The sequence below is a fragment of the Aulostomus chinensis genome, chromosome 20, assembly GCF_037954235.1.
Source record: "Aulostomus chinensis isolate RoL2024-O1b breed Wild chromosome 20, RoL_Achi_v1.0, whole genome shotgun sequence".
NCBI classification, from domain to species: Eukaryota; Metazoa; Chordata; class Actinopteri; order Syngnathiformes; family Aulostomidae; genus Aulostomus; species Aulostomus chinensis.
The window spans coordinates 9,554,153-9,579,727 of NC_141339.1; the positions used below are offsets into that span (position 1 = coordinate 9,554,153).

A 25,575-nucleotide genomic window follows, 5' to 3' on the forward strand; every position below is an offset into this window, starting at 1 on the left:
AAGGGCTCCATTCAACAACCATCCACCCAAGTATTTAGTAATAACTGTGTTGCAGAGTTCTCCTTGATTTTTTTAAAATTTGTTTTTCAATATTTCTAAAGAACAATATTTTGTAAAATGAAAGATTTACTTAGTTTGATCATTTTTCATATGTGCCTGCATATGAAAAGTTAATGCAGTTCCTCTCAGTCCGCAGCTTTGCACTGCATTGAAAAATGATATCTAAATATCATAACCCCTACATTTTTTTTTGTGATTGTCATTATAAGTTTTGGAGTAATTTCCCACCAAAGATTTCAAACAATAGTAAGAGGATGTAGTATTTCTATCCACGTCAAAACAAGCTACTCACAGGAATAGTTATTCATTTAAAATAGCATTTACATAACTGTGTACCTTTGATGCAAGACATCCATCCATTTTTTATACCACTTATCCGTCAAAGGTCACGGGGGGAGGCTGGAGCCAATTCCAGCTGACACATTGGGCGAGAGGCAGGGTTCACCCTGGACAGGTCGCCAGTCCATCGCAGGACCAACACATAGAGACAGACAAACATTCACAGTCACACCTACGGTCAATTTAGAGTATCAATCAGCCTCGTCCCCTTTTGATGTCTTTGGACTGAGGGAGGAAGCTGGAGTACCAGTCGCCAGTCCGTCGCAGGGCCATCAGAGGCAATTAGGGATTCAGTATCTTGCTCAAGGATACTTCAACGTGGTCAGCGGGGGGAGTTAAGATCCAACCAGCGACCCTTGCTAGACAGCCACCCTACCTCTGAGCCATGCTGCACCTTGGATGCAAGATAATCAAAAATAATCATAAATTCAGGCCAGATCTACAGTAGCTCGTTGTGATAAATGAAATAAGAACGCATTCACAATATGTTCTTTGAAATCTTTTTATGGTAGCGCCTCAGTTAATTGTTTTCCTTGTGTAGTTTCAGGAAAGTATCATAGAAGGCACAATGTTAAACTTGACCACTGGACATCAAAGCGTGCTGTTTTTCTGTTGTCATGGCAACAACATCACACATAGCCCGCCTTTCATCAGCAGCCTCTCAACAACATTGCTGCAAAGGAACCTAACATGACTTCCAAAGGTATATATGGTTTCTAAAAAACTCCATGCTTCTAAAAAAAACATTTTGACATTAGATATAAATGTTAAAATGAATTCATGGTTCATCAACACATCGAATCTGTGCAACACAGCTAATTGCACTGCAGAAGTAATAATACAATTACTAACATAGACAGTAATTGTAATTGTGAAGCTGAAAAGTATAAATAAAAGACCTTTTTTGTTTTAAAAGAAGGGAGATGACGCGCTTCAGCCGGCTGCAGAGTGCAATAAAGCTGAGGATACTCACAGATTTTTAACTCCCCCAATCAATTCCTTATAAGCATGTTGTTAAAACAAAAATGATGGCTCTTACCAAGGTAAACCTAGTGGTTCTCAAAAATGAACCGCCCTCTCAGGTGGACAGACGAGTGAGTGGAATCGCAGGGAGCATTTACTCCTGTAGAGTCACCAAAAAAACTCTAGACTTCAAACACAATGGTCTCTTGTTGACTATTAGAACAGTTCAGCAACAACAACAACAAAAAACTTGTGTGTAATTTAGGGGGATTTGACTCATTTGGCCATAATAGATCAACTCATCACTGCCGTTTAACCAGTCGAAGACGATCAACAATGTTACAAAGTAGCTACTTGTTTTCTTCACATACATGATATTACAGTATATTTTTGTTCAAGACAAATACTTCAGCCCATGGATGCACTAGTTTTAACCCCCCCCCCCCCCCCCCCCCCCAAAAAAACAACCTGTCACATTCATTAACTGTAAAATTGAAGTGGATCACATTTTCAATGGATTTACATTTCATTCATTTTAAGTAACTGGTAACTGTCTTTTTTTTTTTTACTTGAGAGGATATTTTGGGGAAAAAAAGTGATTGTGGGGACCCCCCCCCACCCACCCACCCACTGACTTATAAATGTCTGCAGAATTCACACAGCACCAGCAACATATTTTTAGCCTGAAGCTAACAGAGACTAATTGCGGCAAGCCAGCGAACAGACAAATTCTGGAAAATGTGTGGTTCAACGCGGTCAAAAACCAGCATGACGACAGCTAGTGCATTCTGTTGAAGTCATTCAGCCACTGAAATCAGCTGCTCATATCAGAGTGTTTTCTGAGTATTGAGCAATCTGGCTGGATAAATAAAACTTGGATTGTATTGGATGATGCATTTGAGACTAAATGGATGTTTTGGACAGTTTAGCTGTCGTTAGTTGTCATCCTCCATCGGCTTCAAACTCAAAATATGTGTCTAGTGTTTTCGGAATTCAGGAGTCACCTAGAAGTCATCTTTATAAGATTAAGAGACCTAATGGTGAGCCATTAAAAGTTATATTTTAGTTTTTTATGAAGTATTGCTTTAATATGTGCAAGAAATATGATGGCAGTTCAGTACCACTTGTGGTTTATAATGGATGCTGAGACATACTGCTACTTTTGTCAAACCTTTGGGTTTATCATGAGAAATCATCAAAGGCTACGCAACTCTTTCAGGAGAAGACCAAGGAAACCAAAGTTGCAGCTATGCTAGTGGCGGTAACAGCATGTTAAAACGAACAGAAAGAATTATTGCTAAATCAGTGATGATCCCTTAAATATACTATAATTACACCAGCAGCTCAAGATTTCACCTGTGTGTTTTCTGTCTTTTCCTCCCTGTTTTTTGAAGGAAAGTGGAAATGAAAGAGGCCGTATTTCTGTCTGTAGAAATATTGTTGTTCAGGATCAAAACCACCTGAGCTATTTCAGGATTTAAAAAGGGCAACAAAGCTCTGATCTGCAGCCGTTCAGTAGCTTGTCATATTCTCCGTTTGCTGCTCTAGCCGTAGAATATATCACATCACTTCCCTCCCCCATGTCTTATCTCCCTGTATTGACATCAAGGAAGGGCCGTGGTTGAGTCCCTCCACTCACTACAACATCACAATAGCAACTCTCAAGCTGTTTGTTTGATAACCTGCCAAACACTGACAAGAATGACGATGGTGGTTTTGATTGGCCTGTCTTTAATATCTGTAGCTGTGATGTCGTATTCAAACTAAAAAAAAAATGAACTTATGGAGAGAATATAATGACAGCTTACAGGAAAACACAGAAGAAATGTAGAAACAACAAATTTAGATGCTTCCATTTGGAACAGAAAGGTCACTGAATGAATCTCAACCTTAATCATCCCTCTAGTTGAGTCCCAGAGACCCGAAGCCAAGCCACACTGACACTCCTCCAGTGACTTGGGGCACTTTTTGTTGGTTTTTACATGAAAAATTTCATCCACTATTTAGACATGCAGGTGAAAGTTAACACATTTTTAGTGACTGTTGCCCCTTGCTTTTCTCAGTTTTTGTCTCTGTCAGCAAAAACCTTCAGTTGAAGATAAATCAGGAGAGCTGCATCGTCAGCGGTGTGAATTCTGCCCGGGGTCAAGTCATTCTGCTATTTTAAAAATTGATACAATTGAAAGTTGGGGTTTTTTTTTCAGAAGACTGAAACAAGAAATAAGAGGACAGATTTCTAGGGGCGGTAAAAGTAAGGTGCAAAAAATATTCCATACAAGAGTAAAATAAAAAGCTAGCTGCTCAAGAACTGTTTGATCCGTTTAATGAGAAATTGAGTTGACTAACAAGTTCATCATGGCCTTAAAAATAAAGTGCATGCCTTCTTGTCTTCCTGTGGGAGCTACCATTGCGCCCCAACACTGCAGAAGGGTTGTTTTTGTGTTGTACTAGCCAATAGCGCTGAATTTGCACAACATCCTCCGCATGATGGAGCATACACACTGGAGATCTGCTAACAAATGTAGATAAAAATTTAAAAAAAATATATCGTGTTTTCTCTACTGCCTAAACATTATCAGACCAAATGGATAGTCATTATGTGGGGGGCGGTATGACAGGCAAAATGCTTTTTTCTCGGTGTCATTCAATGGGGCAGAACCACAATCCATGATGGTTGAGGAAGGACATAAAAATCCAAGACAGCATTTTCAATGGATGGCCCTGAGTGCAGGATGTGCCATCAAACATTGGGACAAAGGATTTAAACTGGGATAAATCTCTCCCCCCCCCCATTTCAGGGGTCAGTTAAAATTCAAAAGCATGTCTCTACATGTGTTGGAACTTGTTCTAAATGATTGGTCATTCTGAGCAATCTGCTTTCTGTTAACCCATTACAAGGAAAATGTGCTAGGCACTTGAAGTAATAGACTGATATTCAGCAATTGCAGTAATTTGTTCATTATCATAAATGGCTTTTTAATTGTATCCATCCATATAGATTCAAATGTAGCAGAGCATACAGCCTTTCGCCTTCACTGAGCGTCTCCTCCAGTTTCTGTACTCTGACTGTCACAGTCCCTGCATCACTAACTTGAAACAGCAGGCAATTTATATGCAATGGAGCATCATTTCATGGAAATGAATTTGATAGATGTGCTCTTGAATTCAGTGTCGAGTTTGAAGGTCTGTTTTCCACCTCAATCATAAAGCCCTTGTTTTCTATGGCCACTCATTTATTGACAGTATTAATGGAAGTGGAACCGGCTGCACTTTTACATCTAGGAATTAATTTGAAGGGCACCGGTTTATTTAATCTGGAGTCTGATTGGCTTTCTAGCATTTTGCTTCTACAGTTGTGTTTGCGTGGATTCATCTAAAACAAATTTCACTTTGGTTGAGAGTGTAACATGTAGAGAAGCTTTCCCAGTGATAACAACAAGGGATACTTGAACAGTTACTGGCTTGCGTTGTAAAACTTTCCGCCTTTATATATGTCATCTCCCCCAATGACGCTATCATTTTTATTTTTCTGTCCATTCAGCTGATCTCTAAAACGGTTTGATCACTAAAAGTGTGTATCTGTTTGATTTTGGTCTACATAAGTGTAGTAAGAGGTTATTTTGATGCCAGCACACCACAGCATAACTCCCAACATTGAACGCTTTCAACACCCACGTTTTCAGAAGAAGAGATCGAGGCTCTTCAAAAGAGACATGCTCTGTTTCTCTGCTCTCCGTCTAACTGCACTGAAAAGCCTTTGTGGTGTGTGGAGTCTCAAAGGCACATGAAGGCCACCTCCCACACTCAGAGTTCCATAGCAGACGCCTCACTCTTAGGTTCCCTTTACTTCACAACAAAAATGTTCAAGTCACTCTGCCACTGACTCAACCAATTTATTAAGTTAGAAATTCTCAATTTTGCAGTAAACAAAGGCCCATTTCACATTGACGTATATTCAAGCAAGATTTGGATCGTGACTGAGTATATGGTTATTACTGATTTTAAACATTGTGCCTCCATATCAACTACAGCTGTGATTTGCATTCCTATTGTCATAAACATGGTACCATATCTCATACTGTATCTCACAACCCTCAGGCAGTTTCTGCAAATTTGGCACAAGCATCCACTGGGACCTGAAAAATGACCTCAAAAGATTTTGGTGGTGAAAGGTCACAACTTGTATTAACAGACATGCAGTAACCTTTCAGTTTTACCTCAAGTTACGGGGTGTTACGAGCTTACGTTGGTTTCAGCAAAGACATTAAATCACTGAAAATACTGTCCACAACCAGTGCTTCTGTCAAGGTTAATGCAAAGATCATACAGTAAGTTTTCAAAGATACTATTTATAACACTCCCCAACTCAGCTAATCCTTTGAATCTTGCATGTAGTTTGATCGAATTAGATTCATCCCTGTCAATCTTGACAGGGATGAATATAATACTGCATTGTAGTTGTTTGCTTTCAGGAAGTGCGCTTGTCACCTTGGACTCAAGGATAGTCACCTGTCACCTGACCATCGTTGAGTCCCAGGTGGGCAAAGTCGCAGGTGGCAAATTTAAAGAAATATTTTCCTTGTGTTCCTGAAATATTACAATCATCTGGCCCACACCTTTTGCTGGCTTGGAGGCATAAAAAGCCCTATTGCTGTTATTGTAATTTTGGTTTAAATATCGTTGAATCCTCAGTGGTGCACAGAAGTAAATGACATCACCTTTTTCCTATTTGAAACAAAAACACCAAGAAACAGACATCTTAGATGTGAACTAATGAAACTGTTATAACTTATGAAGGAAATGGTGTGTCCCTGCGGGGATCCAATCATTTATAGTACAAAGCTGGATGACAATTGAGTGGCTTCAGTTGTAAGACCCACTGTAAAAATCACGCTTGTCACCTATCCACCCTGCCTGAATCAGCGTGAACATTTGTGTTCAGAATCGTCTGATATGAACGTAATTTCTAGAGCTTCAACATCAATCTGGGCTGCTACATTTTGAATTAATTTTATCCAACAGCTTGCCAAGTCATACCTGTTTTTTTTTCTCTCAAGCCACCGCCATAGTGGCATACGTGGGTGCAGCCAGGAACTCCTGCTTTGGTCACGTAGTGTGACAAGGCAGGATCTCCTGAGGTATCCTGTTTTTGCTTTCCACACATCTCCACACATTGAGTAGACTTCTGTTACTGGGCAACCTGACAATGACAGAATCTGGTCATCTGTTCCCGCCTCCGCCCGTCATGCCTTTACATTTTTTCATGTTACAGTGCTCTTGTTTCATGTCCTCTTAAAAGTCAGGCACGCATAAATAATCAAGGCAAAAGGAGGACAGCATGTTTTGTTCATCTCACATATTGATGCAGTTAGGCTCCAGTGGTGATTTGGAAAATTGTATAATTTTCAACCATTATTTATAATTTGCCCGGTTGTAATTGCATGCATTCCTTTTCTCCAAATGTGTAATTTCCACCTCTGTGTATCTCATTTGAGATGTTTGAGTGTGTGAAAAATGTTCTCAATAAAATGAAGATGTTTGCACTTTTTCTTTTTTCCTCTTGATCAAGGGGACAATTTTTTTTAATTTAAGATCACTTCAGCTGCTTGTCTTGCTCTTCTCGATGGTTACATATAAATAGTGTTTACTAATGGAGGAACAGTTCTTCAGGAATAAGTCGTTTTCATCTCATTAACTGTGACGGTTGCTTAGAAATTCTGCTCGGCTCCAAAATTACCCTGCCATTAAGTCTCACTGGGTTGATTGAAAGACATAATGACACATGCAGCTACGGTGTGATCCTTCTTGAATGAAAGCAGTTAAAATTTGTATTTATGCCAGCAAGTTTCTACATTGTAATTTTTTTTGGGGGGGGGGGGGGCGGCTTTTTTGTCTCTGCAGAGATATAAGGCTGGGAGATGTGATGACATCCTCAAATGGAAACCCCCCAATCTCAACTCTGTGGACTTTCGCCTGAAGATCACCAAACTCGGAGGGGAAGGGTAAGTGGCTGTTGCCAGTGAAACACTGTGCCTGATGATTCTAACAGCACCTTTCATGTTCTCACACACTGGAGAACTCATTGTGTTGCTGTGTGTTGCTGTGTAAACCACACTTTGAATCAAAAAAAAAAATCCTTTAAATTTTTTGGACACAAAGCTTTCTTTTATACCCAACTTTCTTAGACATTTTTTCCCTCTCTTTTTGCCATGGGGAGTTCATCATGAAGAAAGATCCATTCCATCATAACTTCTCTACTCTAATAATTTCTTATTTGCTTTAAGCGCACACCACAACGTTCCCCTTTTTCTTTAATTATTTTTGTATTATCTTCTGCAATATCAATAATTCAAATCCACTGGTGCCTCTTACTCTCGTCTTGCTTAACTTAAGAACTCCATAGAATAACGACAAGATACAGGAAATTACAATCAGCTCTTTGCAGGTAATTGGCGTATGCATTACTGATTGTACATGTGGAAATTGTCTGCAGGCCCGACACAGTAATAATCTAATTTGATATGACAAGAAAAACTACTTGCATCTGTTATATTATGCACAGTAAGTGTATGCACTTTACAATAGCTTTGTCCTGTTGATTTTGCTTTTGTTGTTGTTGGGGACCGTCCTGTTTTGTTGATTGCACGAGTGGTACGTTACTACCTTTGTATTGGAATAACTTCCTCATATATTGTAACTTTGCAAATGAATAAGTGGGATTCTGGTCCCGTCAAAGCTTGTTTTTAGCCTGCCGAGCTGCATTTCTTCCCTTTTCGGTTTATACAAGTTTGTCACTTTGCTACTCTCTGACAGCAGTAATAGAGCAGATTGCGGTCATTTATAAATTTTTTCCCAAACTGCTACTAAAATGTATCCTAAGTGATCTTATCACATGTTGACAGTTTTATCTATACACCTGTAAAGAAATGAGTGACCACTTCTTCATTCTGTGCAGATAAATACTTAGATTATCTGTGTTTGCAAAGACTAAATACATTGCTGCTGTTAACCAGCCGCAGTACATGTGTGTTTAGCGCAAATCCTACAAAATTGAACATAGCATGCAAATTTTTGGCTGTGGATTATACAGACCATCACATCTACCCCTTTAGAATACAGATATTTTCAATTCTATGTGTGCAACTTTCCCAAATGGGAAGGTTTCCATTTCTCAGCTGCCTTAAAGCAGGCTAAACAGACTTTGACTGTAAAATCTTATTTCTGTCCACAAAAAAGATTTAAAAATCAACAAGAAGAATAATTTTGAGTTCTAGCAAACAGACAGATTACAGTAAGCTTTCTGGTCATGCAATCTTTTCCTTGGAGAGCAAGGTGACCTCAATGACTTTCCCCATCTCTGTGCCTGCCATCTTCACCAACAACAGACTGGGAAGATCACAGTCGGGCACAGTCGCTCTTTCTACACCGAAGCCAGCCGGCGTGCTACACAGCTTCTTGCAGACTATGTGTGGGAGAACACAGACCATTATTGTTACCATCTAAGAATGTTCTGATATTTCCCCGAAAGATTAATTTGCTGGCGGAGTAGCCCTCATTAGACCTCATTCAGTCTTGATATAAGCTTTCAAATCTCTCCATAGTTACTGTCTGAGAGGGAAAGAGAGAGAGATGGACAGCCATATCAGAAGCTAACAACTGTTTATTTATCTTCCCACATAATCAATGCCTGAGCACGTCTTTTCCTTGCAACTTTCATTATCTTCTCTGAGAAAAAGCAGAAACGCTGGCTGGGATAATTGTATGGCAAGAAGAAGAGAGGTAGTTAAAAAAAAAACTAAATGGGAAGATAAAGAAAGTCGAGAATGCATCCCAAAGTCCCCTACCCTGTGTGGAATTGAACAGTCTTGAGTATTGTATCGATTGCTTAAATTATGGATAATTGAGCCAGCATTCTTGCTGCAAGCAGTAACTAATGGTTATGTCACCATTCATTAGGTGTGTGATTATTATGTCCCACAAGTGGACAATGGTACCGTCTTAACTGGTTGGATCGGCTCTCTCGAGGCTGGAGTCCAGGCTTCTTATTACAGGCTTTCCACTGTGTTGACTCAAGTGTCAGCATCCCAGCATCCCAATCCATATTTTGTGTAAAGGCTCTACAGTAAGACTTCATAATAACATACCCACCCCACCTCCCATTACAGCTGCTGGAGACACACTGCACATGCACGTCAGTAGATTCATGCATTTCTTATTGTTTGTTTTTCTCGATATTTTATTGCTGTGCTAAATTTTGGCAGCCGTTTCAGATTTAAAAACTCAAACTAAATGTTTTGTTCTATATTCCAGTCACATTTTTTGTCATTTTCTTCTTCATAGTTTTATTCTAGGTTCGGACCGCAAAATCTCCAAAGGTCCACTTTCAGTGAATAAAAAGTTGCGTTTGGTAGTCCATCCTACAGCTACAGAGTTATCAGGCCTTCAACAGGCAGTTGAACATTTACTTTGATGACAAATTCAGATGAAAGAACATTGTTGTGCTTAATCTGTTATGATATAATCTAGCCAGCTGAGGGTGGTGGGACATTTCCATAACAAACACAGCTTGTCACAAAAATGAGAATAGCATGCTCATCTTAAAGGAAATTCCACCTTCAATTTGATACAGTATTGCCTGTAGCTTCAGGACAAACCCTCTTCACTTCAAATCTGTATCTGTCCAAATGCACGAATGTTGCTTGGGGCAAACAGTGCACACGACTATTTGTATGGAGTGTATGGCTACTGAGAAATATAAATAAACTTTTGAGTACTGCCGCTACTACCCTCCCACTGCATTCCTCCATTCACAGCTAACATTACTGCTAACTTTGTACTCTGTAACTGCATACTCCATCAATATATTTGAATGTGCAACAGAAAAGGTTGAAGGAAACTCAGAATTCGAAAGACTTTCACCAAAAAAAGTTTTTACTCTCCCCTGAGGTGGTCTTTTTGTATTTTTTGAAGAATAGATACTGAATGTACAATTGCAGATGGAATTCCCTTTGAATAGGCTCTGATGTAGCTCTCACACTGTTTACTTCAGAGATATTCCCAAACTTTGCCCTTGTCTCCAGACAGCTAGCAACATGTCAAATACAAGATGGCACTAATGAACACTTATAATTTGTCTTTATTTTTAGAGCACTTTTCTAAACAACATTACAAAGTGCCTTACAAGTTTAAAGGCGAACTGATAGAAGTAAAAAGTTTTGATATAGAAAAATAAGTGGATAAAGACAATAAAATATCAAAATGATGATATGATGCAGAGGGTACTTAAAAGGCAGTATGACGTTCAGAAAAAAAACACAAGTAAAACCATGTTTTTAAAGGTAAATTTTTAACTGCGATTTAAAGGCAAATATGGAGCTTGCCAGTGTGATCTCCTCAGGTAGGATGTTCCAGGGAGCCATCACCGAGAAAGCCAGGTCACCGTTGGTCCTCAGCCTGGACTGTTTAAAGGTGAGCAGAGCCTTGGCTGAGGACCTCCGGTTGCAGCCTGGAGCATATGTTTGAGGACGTCTGACATAGTCGTAAAAGCTGTAATTTTGTACAAGCTCTGCAGATTTAATAGTTCAATCATTTATATCAATTATAAATAATTATAAATATCAATTATAAAAGCATGAATAACTGTGCCATGGATACTCTTCGATGTTGTGTTATTGTTGTTGATGGCTTAAACAGAGAGTGTCGTGGCTCACGACCTGGGCCTACAACCTTGTGTCACATTGCATATCCTGCTATCTTCTATTGTATAGCCTGGTTTATTTGCTCAAACTGCTTGATAGAAATGTCTGTTCACATTTCCTCTTTTGCTACATTTCTAGAATTCACTTGACATTTATTTGGAAACACAGTTTTTGTCACACTGCAGTAAAGAAAAGCCTGATGTTTTAAGTGTCACTGCTTGCACTGAGAAAATGTTTTTTGAATATTCAGCAAAAACAAGACATATTTTTTTTTGTCGTCGTTGTAATTTCTATTTGATACTTGCACAGTTCTGTTGTTCAATCTCATTTGCAACACAGTCAACAGACCATCCATTTTACCCACAGTCTGAAATGACTCATACCCACTAAGAAGACATTAGCGAGCATATTAATGCAGTTTCGGTTGGAAAGCAAGTAAGTAGTTGAAGGCAGGTGACGTATAGAATCTCTGCACAGCATTTTTACGAGATGCATAGATAGATTGTGGTAAGAAACTGCACTTGTAATTGAGAGTAAGTGGATGTGAAAACAGCCTCAGATTGTAGCTTTTCATCTGTCAGTACAAACAAGAAGGATTCTGCTGAACAAACATGGGGCCTATGTTTGGACACTGAAATCTGTGATTGGATTTTTCTGTATGGACACAAAGATTTCTGGAGGTGGTGGCGCGGTGACCTGGATGTCTCCACTCAACTGGGCTCTAAGGGTCCATTTCTTCTGCTGTTGAAACGAGTTGTTATGATTTTCCCCCTGACATTCACCATATTCTATAATTACTGTTCTTTGCTATTCACACTTAACTTCAGTTCGACCAATACTAACAATACATTCATCCATCTCTAGATTTTTATAAGCTAATATATTTGTGGCTAATCCTCATATGGCAAGTGAAGAGCATGCACTAAAGTATTTATAGCCTCAGCTAACAGTAAAGCTCTTTCCCAGATACCCTGCGTACACAGGTGCACCCTAGACAGAAGTAGATGTATCAAGGCACACCAAATGTCCTTGTCAATACAATGCAAGTTACTGAACTGACACCCCTGCGGGTGTACCACCATCCTTTCCAACTTCCCTATCCTCTCATCGGTGTTCAACCCCATTCCTTCCAGCCAGCCAGCCTGTAAATCTTTCATAAGACTGAATAATTTCAAAACACAGCTGACCAATGCAGTTTTGACATTTCTCGGGAATAAGTGGTACTTTTGTTGGACTACATTTGGCAGTGAAATGATAAACATTTGGTGCAGTAATAAATAGTTACAGCACCACGATGGTGTATGTGGGACTGATTCATAATTAAATACAATGCCCGTGTCCATCATATTGAGCAGTATGCTACCCATTGTATTGGTGTGGCTCATGAGTGTGGCTGTAACTCATAACTGCACCAGGCATATCACATAGCAGTTTATTTTCTTCAAACTCCAAGGAGATTTCAAGATGGATAATCAGGGTACTCCTGTTGTTAACAGGGCCTGAATTTTTCCATTTTTATCAGCTTCACTCCATTTATATTTTTGATCAACTCTGCCAACATATAATTAGATCTTGGCGTTTCATCGACCCATCAGCCACTACTTAGCCTTGGAGAATGAATAGGACAAAAATGGTTCAGAAGGACAGAATGGACTCCCCATTGCTCTTTTTTAGAATAGCCCTTACACTAATTTGAACTAAAAATGAAAAAGCATTGATATAGCACAGAATAGCATCTAGCGCTAAGGCATTTTTTCACCTGCCTAGAATTGCATCCTTCTATCTTTTAGTCAAGAACGCTTAACAAGGATGAAATTCTCAAACTGTGTGTCAAAAAGTCAGTTGTCTGCCCCTTCAAATTAATGTACTCAAGTGACTTGTGTGCTCCAATATCCTGTCAAGGTTCCTTCTAGGTGAAATGACCCATTAAACTGTTTCTAAATTGCAAACTCTAAAAGACTCTTAAAATAGTAACGATTCAAGTGACAGTCATACACTCATTTAACAGCAACTCTCTTCCTGAGACTCCAAAACTACTGAAGAGCCTTTACTGAACCAATGATGGCGTGTGCATAGACACAGCAGCTCGGAGCTCTGCATGCACTGTCTGAATGACTCTGCTTGTATGTGATGGCTCCAATGTCATCTTGTTGTACTTTTTGTATAACAACAATAAATCGACTTGAACTTAAACTTGAACCAGAAGTTGTGTTATTGACACACAGACAGCCCCTGTGGCAAATGCCACATATTGTACCACTGCCAACAAACTGATTGGCCTTGTACGACATTGACCTAGTCTCTATTGGGGGGGGGGGGGGGGGGGGGGTGTCAGTAGTTTCTGTCATGTCAATTGACAAAAAAGAACAATGTGTTTCAAAAATGATTAAAGCACCCCTTTGTGCCTGAGGCAATGTGAGGCAGTTGTGAAATGCTTTTCCATTACACGTAAATTGTAAAAATCCATTATACAGCATACACCCATTCATACAGTAGCTCGTTTTCGTCATTGTAACAGTATAGATGGTGAAGTTTATGCTGACATGTAGTAGCCTTTGTAATGAAATATTAACTAAGAGCCTCTCTGCGACTGTTTGAATCAGCTTAACAGAGGAAATCACTCTTGGACACACATATTAGTCAGAAGTATTATTACTACCAATGACGACGATGGACTTAGTGTTGTGAGGTCTTGGCACTGGATTCCAATGTCGTCCATTACTGGTATTTGCGTCTCTGAATATCCACTGCTGCTTCCTTCCTGCTTGTACTAGCTATCATTACACAGGAGGGGGCTGAGGGGGTGGAAAGACCATTCCCCATTTCAGCTCAAGTAAAAATCTCTCAATGAGGTGCATGAGACAACATAATCCCACTATTGTTTAACTGCAGTCTAAGAATAGTTAACTAATATGAAGCCAGGGCAAGTGCTCTTGTCTTCAATCCGAGCTTTATTTAAACGGGCCACGCCTCACATAGCAACAGGCACATGGCTCATGGGGGGATTGTGGTGCAGGGAAATAGGGAGCAGTATGTTATTAGGACATCTGTTTAGCATGATTCTGAGGGTGTTTAAGCCCCACATCGAATCATACAGAGATGCTGCCTGTGATAACCACTCCCACGGATGGATGGATGCATAGATAGATAGAACTTTATTGATCCCACAATGGGGAAATTTTTTGTTACCGCAGCTCAATTACAAGAAAGCAAGAAACACCAATTAAAGTATATCAAATATATACCATGTACTATGACCTTGGACTCTTAAATGTGCCTGTATGTAGTTTAAGTTTCTCTCTTAAGAAGATGAAGCTTCTCACAGAGACAGGAGGACTCCGGAAGGTGTAATCTCACATTTTTTCCTTTCTGTTACTAGCTGGATAATGGAAGCAGTGATGTAATTTCTTTGTACTGTTGTTACCACTCCGATACTGTTGTGTTGAGCTCCTTCACTGAGGGTGTTGCGAGTGTTAACCATGATCTTTTTGTCTTTGTAGGTTGGTTTCATGTACTGTCGGCCTGCTGTACGTGGGGAACTATCACATGCCCTTTGCAGAGATGAAGGTGAGAAAATAAACGTGTTGCTTTTATGGATTCAGCCAAAGTTACCTGTGCTCTTGCAGCATCCCTTTCACGTGTCACTTTTTTCCCATCTTGTTAAAAGCTCATCGTATAGTTTACATTTCAAAAAGGTTCACTTTGTGGCATGTCTGCTTTTTTAGGTTGCTTTTCTGTTTGGTTGCCCCGCATGAATTCTTAAACAGTGTTTGGGGTATTAATTAACATGAACTGCAAAGAGATTCAGGTCTTTGCTCTTATTAGAGACCAGCCTTTTATTCTAATTTGTTTGCTTTCTTATACTTTCTCCCCTTTTTCTAAACGACTTTAGCTTTAAATTGCTATTCTTTCTCAATGTTACAACAGTCAATTCATTTTCTGCACACCCACCTCTCTCGTTAACACACTGTCAACCACTGATGAATTCTTGACATTTTAGTATAGTGGAAAAATAACTAAAAACATCATTTGTCATTTTATGCTGATCCTCTCAAGTAATTAGTCTAAAAACAATGTTGTATTCCTTAAATTATTTACACTACTTGGGCTAATTAAAGTTACATACTTTGATTTTAAAATGTATTTCTCTTTTTATTTTTTCATGTGAAAACAATTATTTCTGAGAATGTCACGAAATGTTCCTCAAAAGTGTTATAAAGTCATGGAAATTTACAGTAACTAACATGTATGAGCTCTGTGGTTCTCACTACCATACCATAGTTAGTTCATCACTTATTCAAAAGACAGAAGATTAGTCTGGTTGTACTTTATGTAGTGGATTCCAGGGTTTCCTACAGAAAAACACTTGGGCCTGAGGGCAAAATTTTGAACACTTTAAAGTCTGGTGCACTTTGAGGGCAAAATTAAGAGGCTTAATCAATTAAGGACTTTTGTTCTTATCAATTCTATGGTCTAGTTAACAATTTTATCTTTAAGAATTATACGGATATAATGGTGATTACACTCAATCGCCAGGCCAGCAATACGCTGCGGGAAACCCTTGATTATTTGTCGTCACCTAGCAATGTCGGGGTTTTTTTTTCCAGGCATGAATATGAACCTTTCATTTTTGGCAGTCACGCTGAATGAGCTTTAAATGTCACCTGGTAGGTGGTTGTATAATAAACCAAAAGAATACACAAGAGAAGAATAGAGTAACATAGCATATAGTCAGTATACACCATATCAGTCTTACTCTGCCATGGTAAGAGTAACTTTGTCATACATAAGAAAAAACTAATTAGTAATCATTAGTGAAATTTATTAGTTGCCAACCTAGTATATAAATAAGTACTACTTTGTTGTGGATAAGAAGAACATAATTAATAGATTAATCTGTGATCAAAATGGTAAGCTGTGGCCATAATGTGCGCTAAATAAGTATGATTGTTTCATAGATAAGTATTATGCTGTCTTGTTGCAAGCACTCCACAGTTTTGCCACAGTTGTGTTAAATTAACTCTGCTCTTAACAGACATTTGATGGGATTGTACTCACTACCTATCATCGGACCTTGACCCACAATAATGCAGACCCAGTCGAGTGCACCCCATCATAATGCCTCTACTCCGATCAGTGCACTGTCGGAGTTTGCTTGTCTGTGTTGAGAACAGTTTTAAGGGTCACATGACTAATTTTGTATTTTATTTGTATCCATATCTAACATTTTTATTGAGGTTTCTGTTGTTACGCACAGGAAGTTTCCAGAATGCTCTTACAAGATATGGAAATTTCCCCCTTTGTCAGAATCTCTCTTAATTTTGTGTTGTTCCTGAAAATAGTCACAGTCATGGTTTAGAAACACAGTAAATGAGAGGTTACGCTCCCTCTGGTATTGTCACTGTGTGCTTGATTCCCAAGTATCAGCCTTTGGCAGCCTCTCTTAACTTCTCTCAGGGAGACAGAAAAAGCTGAAGCCCTGGGGTTTTTTTCGGTCTGCTTGAGTGTTGCTATTTTTGTTTTGAAATGTGTTTCATAGTCAGTCCAACTGACAAGTGCAAATATGCTTAAAACTGGTAGTGGCACCCCAGTGGAGGACATGGTGGTGTTTGGTTTTTGGCTAGTTCTGAGATGTTCCTAATACAGCTAATATGTTGTGCCATCTCTGAACAGTCAATAAGTGCATGGTTGTGGCCACCACAATGCCTTCCTCCTGTTTCTGATTGTAATATTAATCTGTGGATTAGATGTCAGTTGAAGCACTTTCAATTTCCTGCTCAATGTCATGTGAAGTGCAGAAATGAATGTGGAAATAGGTACTTTTCTTGTCTGGAAGAGTATAATAATTCTCAGGGAAAAAAAGTACTTCCTGACCCAGAGATTAGCTTTTCCATGAGTTGCCTTAGCCAAAAAACCCAGTGAGTTTCTTTCATTGGATTTTTGATCATTGTAGAAAATCAGCTCTTGGGTTAAACAAATGCTTGAGACCGGTGCACTTTATTCAGCTAGATAATCTTCACAAATGAACATTGCTTTCACGGTTTTTGAAGTGTCACTGTAAATAATATCCTTACAGTAAAAAATGAACATCATGCTATGAACAAATGACACCTCAGAGTTCAATGTCACAAAATTGCCTTTGCACCTTTCAGGCCCTGTTAAAGCGATCTGTGGTGGTTGTTGGATTGTGTTTATGTATGTCAGCAGCAGGCATCCACCGAAGCTCCTGGAGGGGAAGCAGGGCTCAGAGGAGGTGGCAGCAACTGTCGACATGGGTTTGGGCATCAATAGATATGCATTGCAATGCCACACATCTGATCATCTGTCTGATGCATCCTTTAAATAGCACTTCGCACATAGCACCATTGACCAAAGACCAGCCTCTTCATGGTCCATGGCACAATTGTTTTCTTGTGTTCAAAATAGCAATGCACCATGGTTGCGCTAGACCACACCTCATTAACATACGGTACTTAAACACCTGCTAGCACAGACAGAGCACAAATTCATTTGTTAGTTAAGGGGCGAGGAAGCTTGACATGAAGAGTCGTGTGGGTCAGCTTGAAACTTAACAATGGTGCTCATGTTTGACTGAGCACCTGCTTGCCCCATGCTTCAAATATGACCCATTATGTTTTTGGTGTGATTGTGTTTAATGTCCATAATCAACTCTGCAGTCTCATTTAGCCATATGCTAGCAACTGGCATTATAAAGTCACAAGTGTGATATTTAATGGCATAGCAGTGGCATGATAAGTTGATGTGAACCACAGAGCAAATGCCAAACATTGAACCAAAAACCCACTGACTTTGAGGCAAGGGAAAGGGATGTTCAACAGTGCTAACGCATTTTCAGATTTAGGACTTTTAGGCAACAAAAACAAAAGCTGGTCATTTTCCTTTAAAACCTGAGCACAGTCATTGTTCACCCACACTGGCAATTTCACTAAATTTGCTTTGCTTATTAGACATCTTGCTGGACTGAATTGGTGCACAGACGACTTACATGACCTGCCACGAGCTATTCTGTTAGTTTAGTTCCACCATAATTTCAACAGTTCTCATTCTTATTTACCAAAGAGCTTTGTGACATCGCCAGATTCCCGGCATAGCTCTTTAACAGGACTAATAGGCCCTTTTGACAGAAGCTGTGAGAACACAACATTGCGGTGTAAACACAAGTGTAATTAATGAAAGTGATTGCAGCCATGTTCTTTTTAGTGTCAGCCATTCCAGTGAGCGAGGATTCACTACATCAGGCCCCTGGCCCACCTAAAAGGAACAGCGACATAGTTAATGTTATCAGTCACTCCTGTTGTGTTTACTCTCCTGCCTGTCAGCCAAAGTCATTGGGAAAAAACTGTTATGAGTTTTTTTATGTTGTGTTAGAGTGTGCAGGGCCCGCAAATGTAAACACACAATTTTATGTCAGTGTTTTTCTCCTTTTCACATCGAGAGTGCCTGAAACTATGAGGAGTTTTCAGTCCAGAGATGCCAGCTGTTCTTGGTGACTCCATCAATCCAGATCTGACTCCTAGAAATGGTAGAAAAATGGTAGAATTTGCTCGAGCCTGGTCAAAGTAATGGCAGTTGATTAACCATTTAGATGGAGTTTCACTGCTTTATGGAGTCAGCTCCCCGTTCAGTACTATATATGACTTGGGAGTACAGCTCATTAATCATAAATAATTTAAAGGGAGCCTGACAGATCTAGTCACCCAAAGACAGAGATTGAAGCAACTTTTTTTCAAAAACTAGTAGCTTTGATTAAGCTGGCTGTGTGCGCTTCACCTTTCGAGCACTGAAAAAGCCTTTAACTGTGTCGCCAGCGATGATTTCCCCACTTTGTCTGACTCCATCTACACCATTAAGGAAGTGAAGAAAATGTAATTAATACAGGATTACATTTTTTGTCAGTGTTTACAAGGCTTTTGTTATCGATTCATTTTTCAGCTCTGCTCTTGCCTGGATGTGTTGTCTGTTAAATGACATTTGTGGACGAGGGGTACTGTCAACACTACTGATGCTATCATCTGAATTATTTAAAATTTAGAGATTTAAAACTCAGTCTGTGGTTTCCTCAAGTCACCAGGCCTGACAATACATCTCCTTCCCTCACATTTACCTTCGTAGAAATTTATTGTCTCATTTTTCCCTTGGAGATCTTCTCAGTTCTAATGTGACAGTCGATGTGAATGCGGGGGATAATTATCCGTATTATACAAATTGACGAGAGACTTGCAGTGATGTCATATAATAGCATTTCAAGTCGCTGGACTCCCATTTGTTTGTGCTGCCGCAGCTATTTAAGGCCACATATAGTTTAATTGTCCTTGTAATTATGTTGCTGTAGAGAGAATGTGTGTGGTGAATTTTTCCCAAATGTTTACAATTTATACTGTTTAATGAACCATTCAGTTGAATTGTGTGTAGTTTAGATATTAATGAGCCTCATAGAAAGCCATCAAATATTCTGCTGTGTAAGAAATAAATGTTAGTATTTGATACTACATCATTGTTCCTTCTAAGGGCGTTTGTGCGTCTCGTGTCCTCCCCCTGCTTATATATTCTTTCTTCCACTTTCTCATTATTAAAATGGACCCAAGTGCTGCAATGTCGCAGACCTCTGGGCCGGTTCTGATTAAGACTGAAATTAAACAAAGGCAGGGTTAGTTGCCAAGCAGGAATACACAAGCAGAAATTACAGATTGATGAATGCTGGCTCATCCATCTATACAAATCTCTTCTAGTGTTTTTTAGCACACCAATGTGACATAAGCATTTAAGTCGTGTAGCATCTAATCCAAATAATGCCATACTGGTTGAAGGATCTTCCATGAAGGAAAATTTTCTTGCCAGGTTGCTTTTTTGCTGACATTATTATCCCGTATTTTAAAGAAACAGTTTGGGGAATAGAGACAGACTCTCATGTCTGATGATATGCATCCAGGACTGGGGGCTGCAACCAAAATGGTTGCATATGTGACCTTATTTTGAGAATGTGCAGGTCAAATTTTCTACCGAGTGGCAGTCATGTAAGTGCATGTTCATTACTATTTTGGTAACGCAGAAAGAGCTTCAGCCATTTCAGACGAGAGCGGTCCTTTTTCCATTCGCTCGCACAGGCTTTCTCTCCAGCTTTAGCATTCTCCTCTGTTCTTTGTAACAGGGCACGGCTGTGTTGGGTTCTAGTTGCGACACCAGTTACATCTGTCCTCCGCACAGCTGCCATTTCCACCAGCAGCACTTCACCGGTGATGCGTTCTGCCGACCGAGCTTTGTTAACTTGCTCAGATTCTGCTGATTTGGTTGTCGTCTCCCTGTTTATGTTTTTCTTTCATTTGCATATAGAGTGAGTAGTTATATTGTGTCCTTTTCTTATTGTTTTTGCGATCATGAGTTTGCATATGGTCTACTATATTTAAAGCTTACCGTATTCACAATGCCATTCCTGTGTGAACTTCCTGTCTGGCTCGATCTGCTCTATACAGATTGATGCACATCCACCAAAATCTGGCTCACCAAGTATTTCTCGTGAAGTCGCGCACTTAGCAGGTTTTGGTAGAAATTGCAGCACTGACTAGTTGTTGCAGATTTTCTCTGGCTGCTGAGTCGCAACCGTTACATGATGCCTCTGCATGTGCACACACGCCGGAGAACCAGCCGTACGTCATATGCATCATACGCATTGCAGGGCACACATGGTCATTAAGTAAGATGTAATTTAATTAAGTAATTTGGCAGCTATCAAGTTTCAAGGCATTCTCAAAGTTCCACTTACCTATGTAAATTTAGACACCTTTTTCACATGTAAAGTCATTGATTAATACTATGCTGTTACACACACACAAAAAAGATGGGACCAATCATGTGCTTGGCGACCAACTGACAACGTTAGTAGCACCAATGCTACAACTGGAAAAGTAAGTCCCAGAGCCCTGCTATCATAAGTGGATGCTGGGGCGAATAATCTATATAATGGTACTGTAATCTAGAAACAGATTATGCATATAAAGACAGAATCTGTCTGGGAAAATGTCAGGACAGGGGAACTTCAGGTGTTCTGTTGGAGTAGCTTTGACCAATCATGTTGAGTGAGCCTTGGTTGGGTTTACGTTAACCGTCCATATGGAGTGCAACAAAGACAGAAAACATGGGCCGAAACACAAGTTGGGAAAAAGGGAAAAAGCCATTGTAGGGATATTAAACTGTTAATGGAGCGTAAACTGGCTACTTTTGCAACTCTCTGCCTGATTTGTCAACTTTCAATTCCATGCAATTGTCTGAAGTTGCTATACGGACTGCAAACAAATATGAGCGGATGCTGCAAGGAAGTCTTTGACCGACATCAGCTGTTTCTTTTACAAACCGCCAAAATACTGGCCCTGTTCCCTGAGGCTACGTCGTCAGACATAGCTTACTGGGTCCTTTTGTTTGTTTTTTTAACGCATGAGCACTCTGTTAGATTTACGTCCTTAAAATGTAATGAGCGCGTTTCTTCAGGTTTGAAATTTGAAGTGAGCCATTTCTTAAGGAGTTGTTTGTTTTCCGGTTTCAGGAGCCACTCTGACATTTGCATACAGAGCTGATCTGCATCAAAACAGAAATGTAGAAAAATGGCAATTTGGTGTTTGGTTTCTTGATGAGCAGTTTATCCGTCCAGCTTACCTGGAAACCTTTTTAAAAAATGAACCTTCTAACTAAAACCATAAATCAGTGTTTTTGAACTGCTGTGTACATAAACATAAGCCGCAAGTATTTGTGGCATTGTACATCCATTGTGTGTTCTGAACCAAGTCCTGGAGTTTCAACATGCTGAAAAAGAAAAATTATGAATTTTAGAAGACAGCTTTTTTATACCTTTATTTATGCATACAAACAATTCACTGTTGCAAGTGAAGCGCACAAGAGGGCCTGGGTGAAAGTTATTTATTTATTCCAGTGAAAATAATTTTGGTTGGTGCGAGGCTCTAAATAGACATTTCTTTAAAAGTTGAAAAAAAAAAGTGTAACAACCAGTGTGGGTGCTTTTCTTTCATGTTTGGATTGTTTCTAAATCTGAACATTGGAAGTTTGAAGGCAGAAAAGCAGAGCTCTTGTGCTCTGCAACACTGGATGAAAAACAGTTTGGCTGCCAAAGTCCCTGATAACCGGTGGCACACACGTGCTGCCATAATGAGACAGATTTGGATGGATTAAGCACCAAGTGGTGATGCAAAATGGCAGCCAACATGTCACCCTTCACCAGCAGGGAGAGATCCCTGCCTGGAGCAGCCCGTCCCTCCTGTACTGTCCTTGAGTTTTCTGCCAGCTTGCTGTGCTCAGGTTTAAGAGTCTTCTTTAAATCATCTTCCATTCTTCTCCAAGTAATAACGCTCTGTTTTACTTTTGTCTTCAACATAAGATAAAAGAAAACGATGACAATGATCAGGCTCATTAATACGTTTATATGTGTTAAGGTCATTCTCTGAAATGCCTGCATTTTTCCAACTTCCTTCCTCACACTTGTCTTGCTTCCTGTGCGATTTTGACTCCCACTGTGAGCCCAGATGCCTCACACTCCAGATCACACAAGCTCCTACATAGTATTCTTGCATCTTGCCAAATTCCAGCATTTTCCTGGCAACGCTGTTGATTCTCTGACCTTGGCTGGAAGTCACATGTTCACACCGAACCCCAGACGACACCCCATAGACCAGGCTTCGTCTGTGGGGTCAAGGTTGCAAATTGCACATGAACGCATAATAATGGCTCATTATATTTCTGTGTTGGTTTGTTTCAAACCTAGAGGACCGTCTCAGTGGAACTTGATAAACAACAGATGCCCAAATGTCTTCTTTGACTCATACCTGATCTTCAGCATCGTGTACCATTTTGATACAGTTCGTGTTGCAGTGTGCTCAGTGTGTTTACTTGATTTAAAATTTGATTAAAAAAAATGATGAGGTCGTTATTCTCAATAGGTGGAGCAGAAGTTATTGAGCTGCTTCGAGGGCCGTATCCTGAAGACACAGACAATGTGCATCTTTTTGTGTGTCTGTGTAAAAGTGCACCTGGTTAGCTGCAAGCATTAAGTGGTGCAGCAGCAGCAGTCTGTTCATTTGATGACTTAACAAGAGATTAATTTATTGTGCAAATCAAACAGAGGTAATTCCATCTGTTTATGCTTTGTTTTATGTCTGAAACCCAAAACAGTGATAATAAATGAATCTAGAAAATTTTAGAAAAGCCTTTAAAAATTGCTTCACGAATACCTGAAAAATGTAGTACTTGGAGGAAACGTTCTATTAGTTAATATTGTTACTGTAATCGATGATGTATCTAACAGTGTAGCTTGTCATTAATGAAGTTTATGTTCGCTGGTTAGACATGAAGACATTGATATCTTTGTTTATTTTTCATGCGTAAATAGACAGTTCACATATTCGTGGTCATGAAGCTCTTCAAAGGTGTGAAAAAGTCATGGAAATGTATCGGTAAAAATGTGCGTGAGCTCTTTATAGTGGGCGTCACTATTGACCCTTTATCAGTCGTATATCCCATGACAGCTTCTTTCCACACGTACGGTATCCAGTAGCTGTGTGTTCAAAATAGACCCCGAATCATTGGGGGTGAATGGATGGATTGAGGAATGGACATGATCCCATGATGGTACCATCAACAGGGTTCATGTTGTCTTGTAAAAACCTGGAAAAGTAATCGAATTTGAAAATAGCACTTTCCAGAACTGGAAACATTTTTGTAAAAAGGATAAAGCCAGAAACTCGGGATGAGTCCTGAGAGATTGCTTCACGAATTACTGCAAATAAGAGATGTACTGAGAAAACAGCCGCTGTTGGTTAACATTGATTTACTTTAATAGATGTTAATGTTGCATCAAACCACTTAGCTGGACAATAAATGTAGTTGAATAACGCCGGTTAAATTTTAGATGCATTTCTATTTTTTTTTTTTTAAGTGTTTTGGACTTTTCAGGGAATGTCTTGGTATGAAAATGTACCTCAAAAACATGGAAAACTTGTTTAAAAAATTGTGTAAGTTTATTTTTAAACAGTGTGTGAAAGAAACCATAGCCAAATAAAAAAAAAACACACAATTCTCCCTGAAGTAAAAGGAGACATGGAAAGTAAACACACGGGAGGGAGTTAGAGGAGATGGGAGTTCAACCATCCACCAAAAAAAACAGCTGGTAAGGGAATCTTGAACAAACGGCAGGTTAGAAAAGTGCAGTTTTTACCAGATGTTTTCAGCATTCTCACCAGCAGGACGAACATGGAGTATGATCACCGAGGCTTTATTCATCAGTGGAGACTGTGACCGTCCTGCTGGAAAAATAAGGGGAACATGTAGTGGAAAGGTTTGAAGTAATGGAATAGTAAGAAGCAAAAACTGACAGTGACCACAAAAAAAAAAAAGGCTGAGAACAGAATTAGCAAATGATGTCAGAGTAACCTGAGAGGAAAGGAACTGCTGCATGCTGACCTCTTAAACTCCAGAGACCCCATTGGTCCTCAGCTCTGAGCGTGGCCAGTACCAGGTTGAATGCAAGGTAGGGAAAGTTGCTCAAGTCTGATGGGAGATGAAGACAAGCTCAGACATTGGTGATATTTTCAGTCTTCATCAATTGGCCTGAATTGTAACTGCAGTGACCAGCTGACAAACTGACCCGGGATGTTGTCCGTAATCAACACAACATCTGGGTCAGTTCGTCATCTGTTGCATCTGAACCTGAACTTCTCACTCACTTCATTTCCCTCGGCCTGAACCTACAATGCACCAGACAGCGTATTGATCTCACTGATGTAAACTACATTATCAACAGAGGAAAACACAATAACACTGTTTCTTTCTATCATTTTCCAGGCCACTAAAGAACTGAATCAATATGACAACAAAATCATTGAGTGCACCTTCGCCAACAACACCTGGGTCTTCATGAGGCAGAGGATAGATAAGAGCTTCCCCAACTCTTACGACACAGCCATGGGTGAGAACCGTTTCTTCCTTTATCGCCGTTCATGAACGTGACAGACTCACTTCGCTTCACCTCGATCAGCTAGCGATTAACGGCTCAGTTTCTCTGAGTTTCACATCAGCCTCCGGTTTCTGTGCTCTGTGTGTATTTGCCATTAAGAATGAAGCCAGGACACCAAGTTTTCTTCTCCTTTCTTTCAGTTCACGGAACTGTCGTGTTCACCTAAGACAGGGAAATTCCAGCATGAGTTGTAACATAATGTTCATTCTACTGTTGAGAATGTGTCGTGTCCACGTTTCAGCAGTCAGTATTTCTACACCAACAGTGGATCAGATGACGATGTTTGATGTGAGAGAAGTATCCTGTAATATTTGTTGTCTTTTCAGGTTGAGTTTTTGTTTTGATTTTGACAATCATCTGTTTCTGGAACATCAGCATGAATTAACAGTCACATGGGGGCATTTCCATCTATCAAATTCAAAAGATGGTGGAACTCAAACCAAAGCTTTTAGGGGAGTGGAAATGATCTGTTTGACATTT

The 25,575-nt window shown here is 39.7% G+C and overlaps 1 protein-coding gene across 1 annotated transcript in view; it reads left to right on the forward strand.

Moving 5' to 3' along the window:
- Positions 1 to 25,575, forward strand: part of rngtt (RNA guanylyltransferase and 5'-phosphatase) — a 97,700-nt gene that overhangs the window by 69,774 nt on the left and 2,351 nt on the right. Inside the window, exons 13-15 of the mRNA XM_086189092.1 lie at positions 7,264 to 7,364; positions 14,561 to 14,627; positions 24,924 to 25,047. Of these exons, the coding sequence (XP_086045218.1) occupies positions 7,264 to 7,364; positions 14,561 to 14,627; positions 24,924 to 25,047 (292 nt within the window). The remainder of the gene's footprint in view (positions 1 to 7,263; positions 7,365 to 14,560; positions 14,628 to 24,923; positions 25,048 to 25,575) is intronic.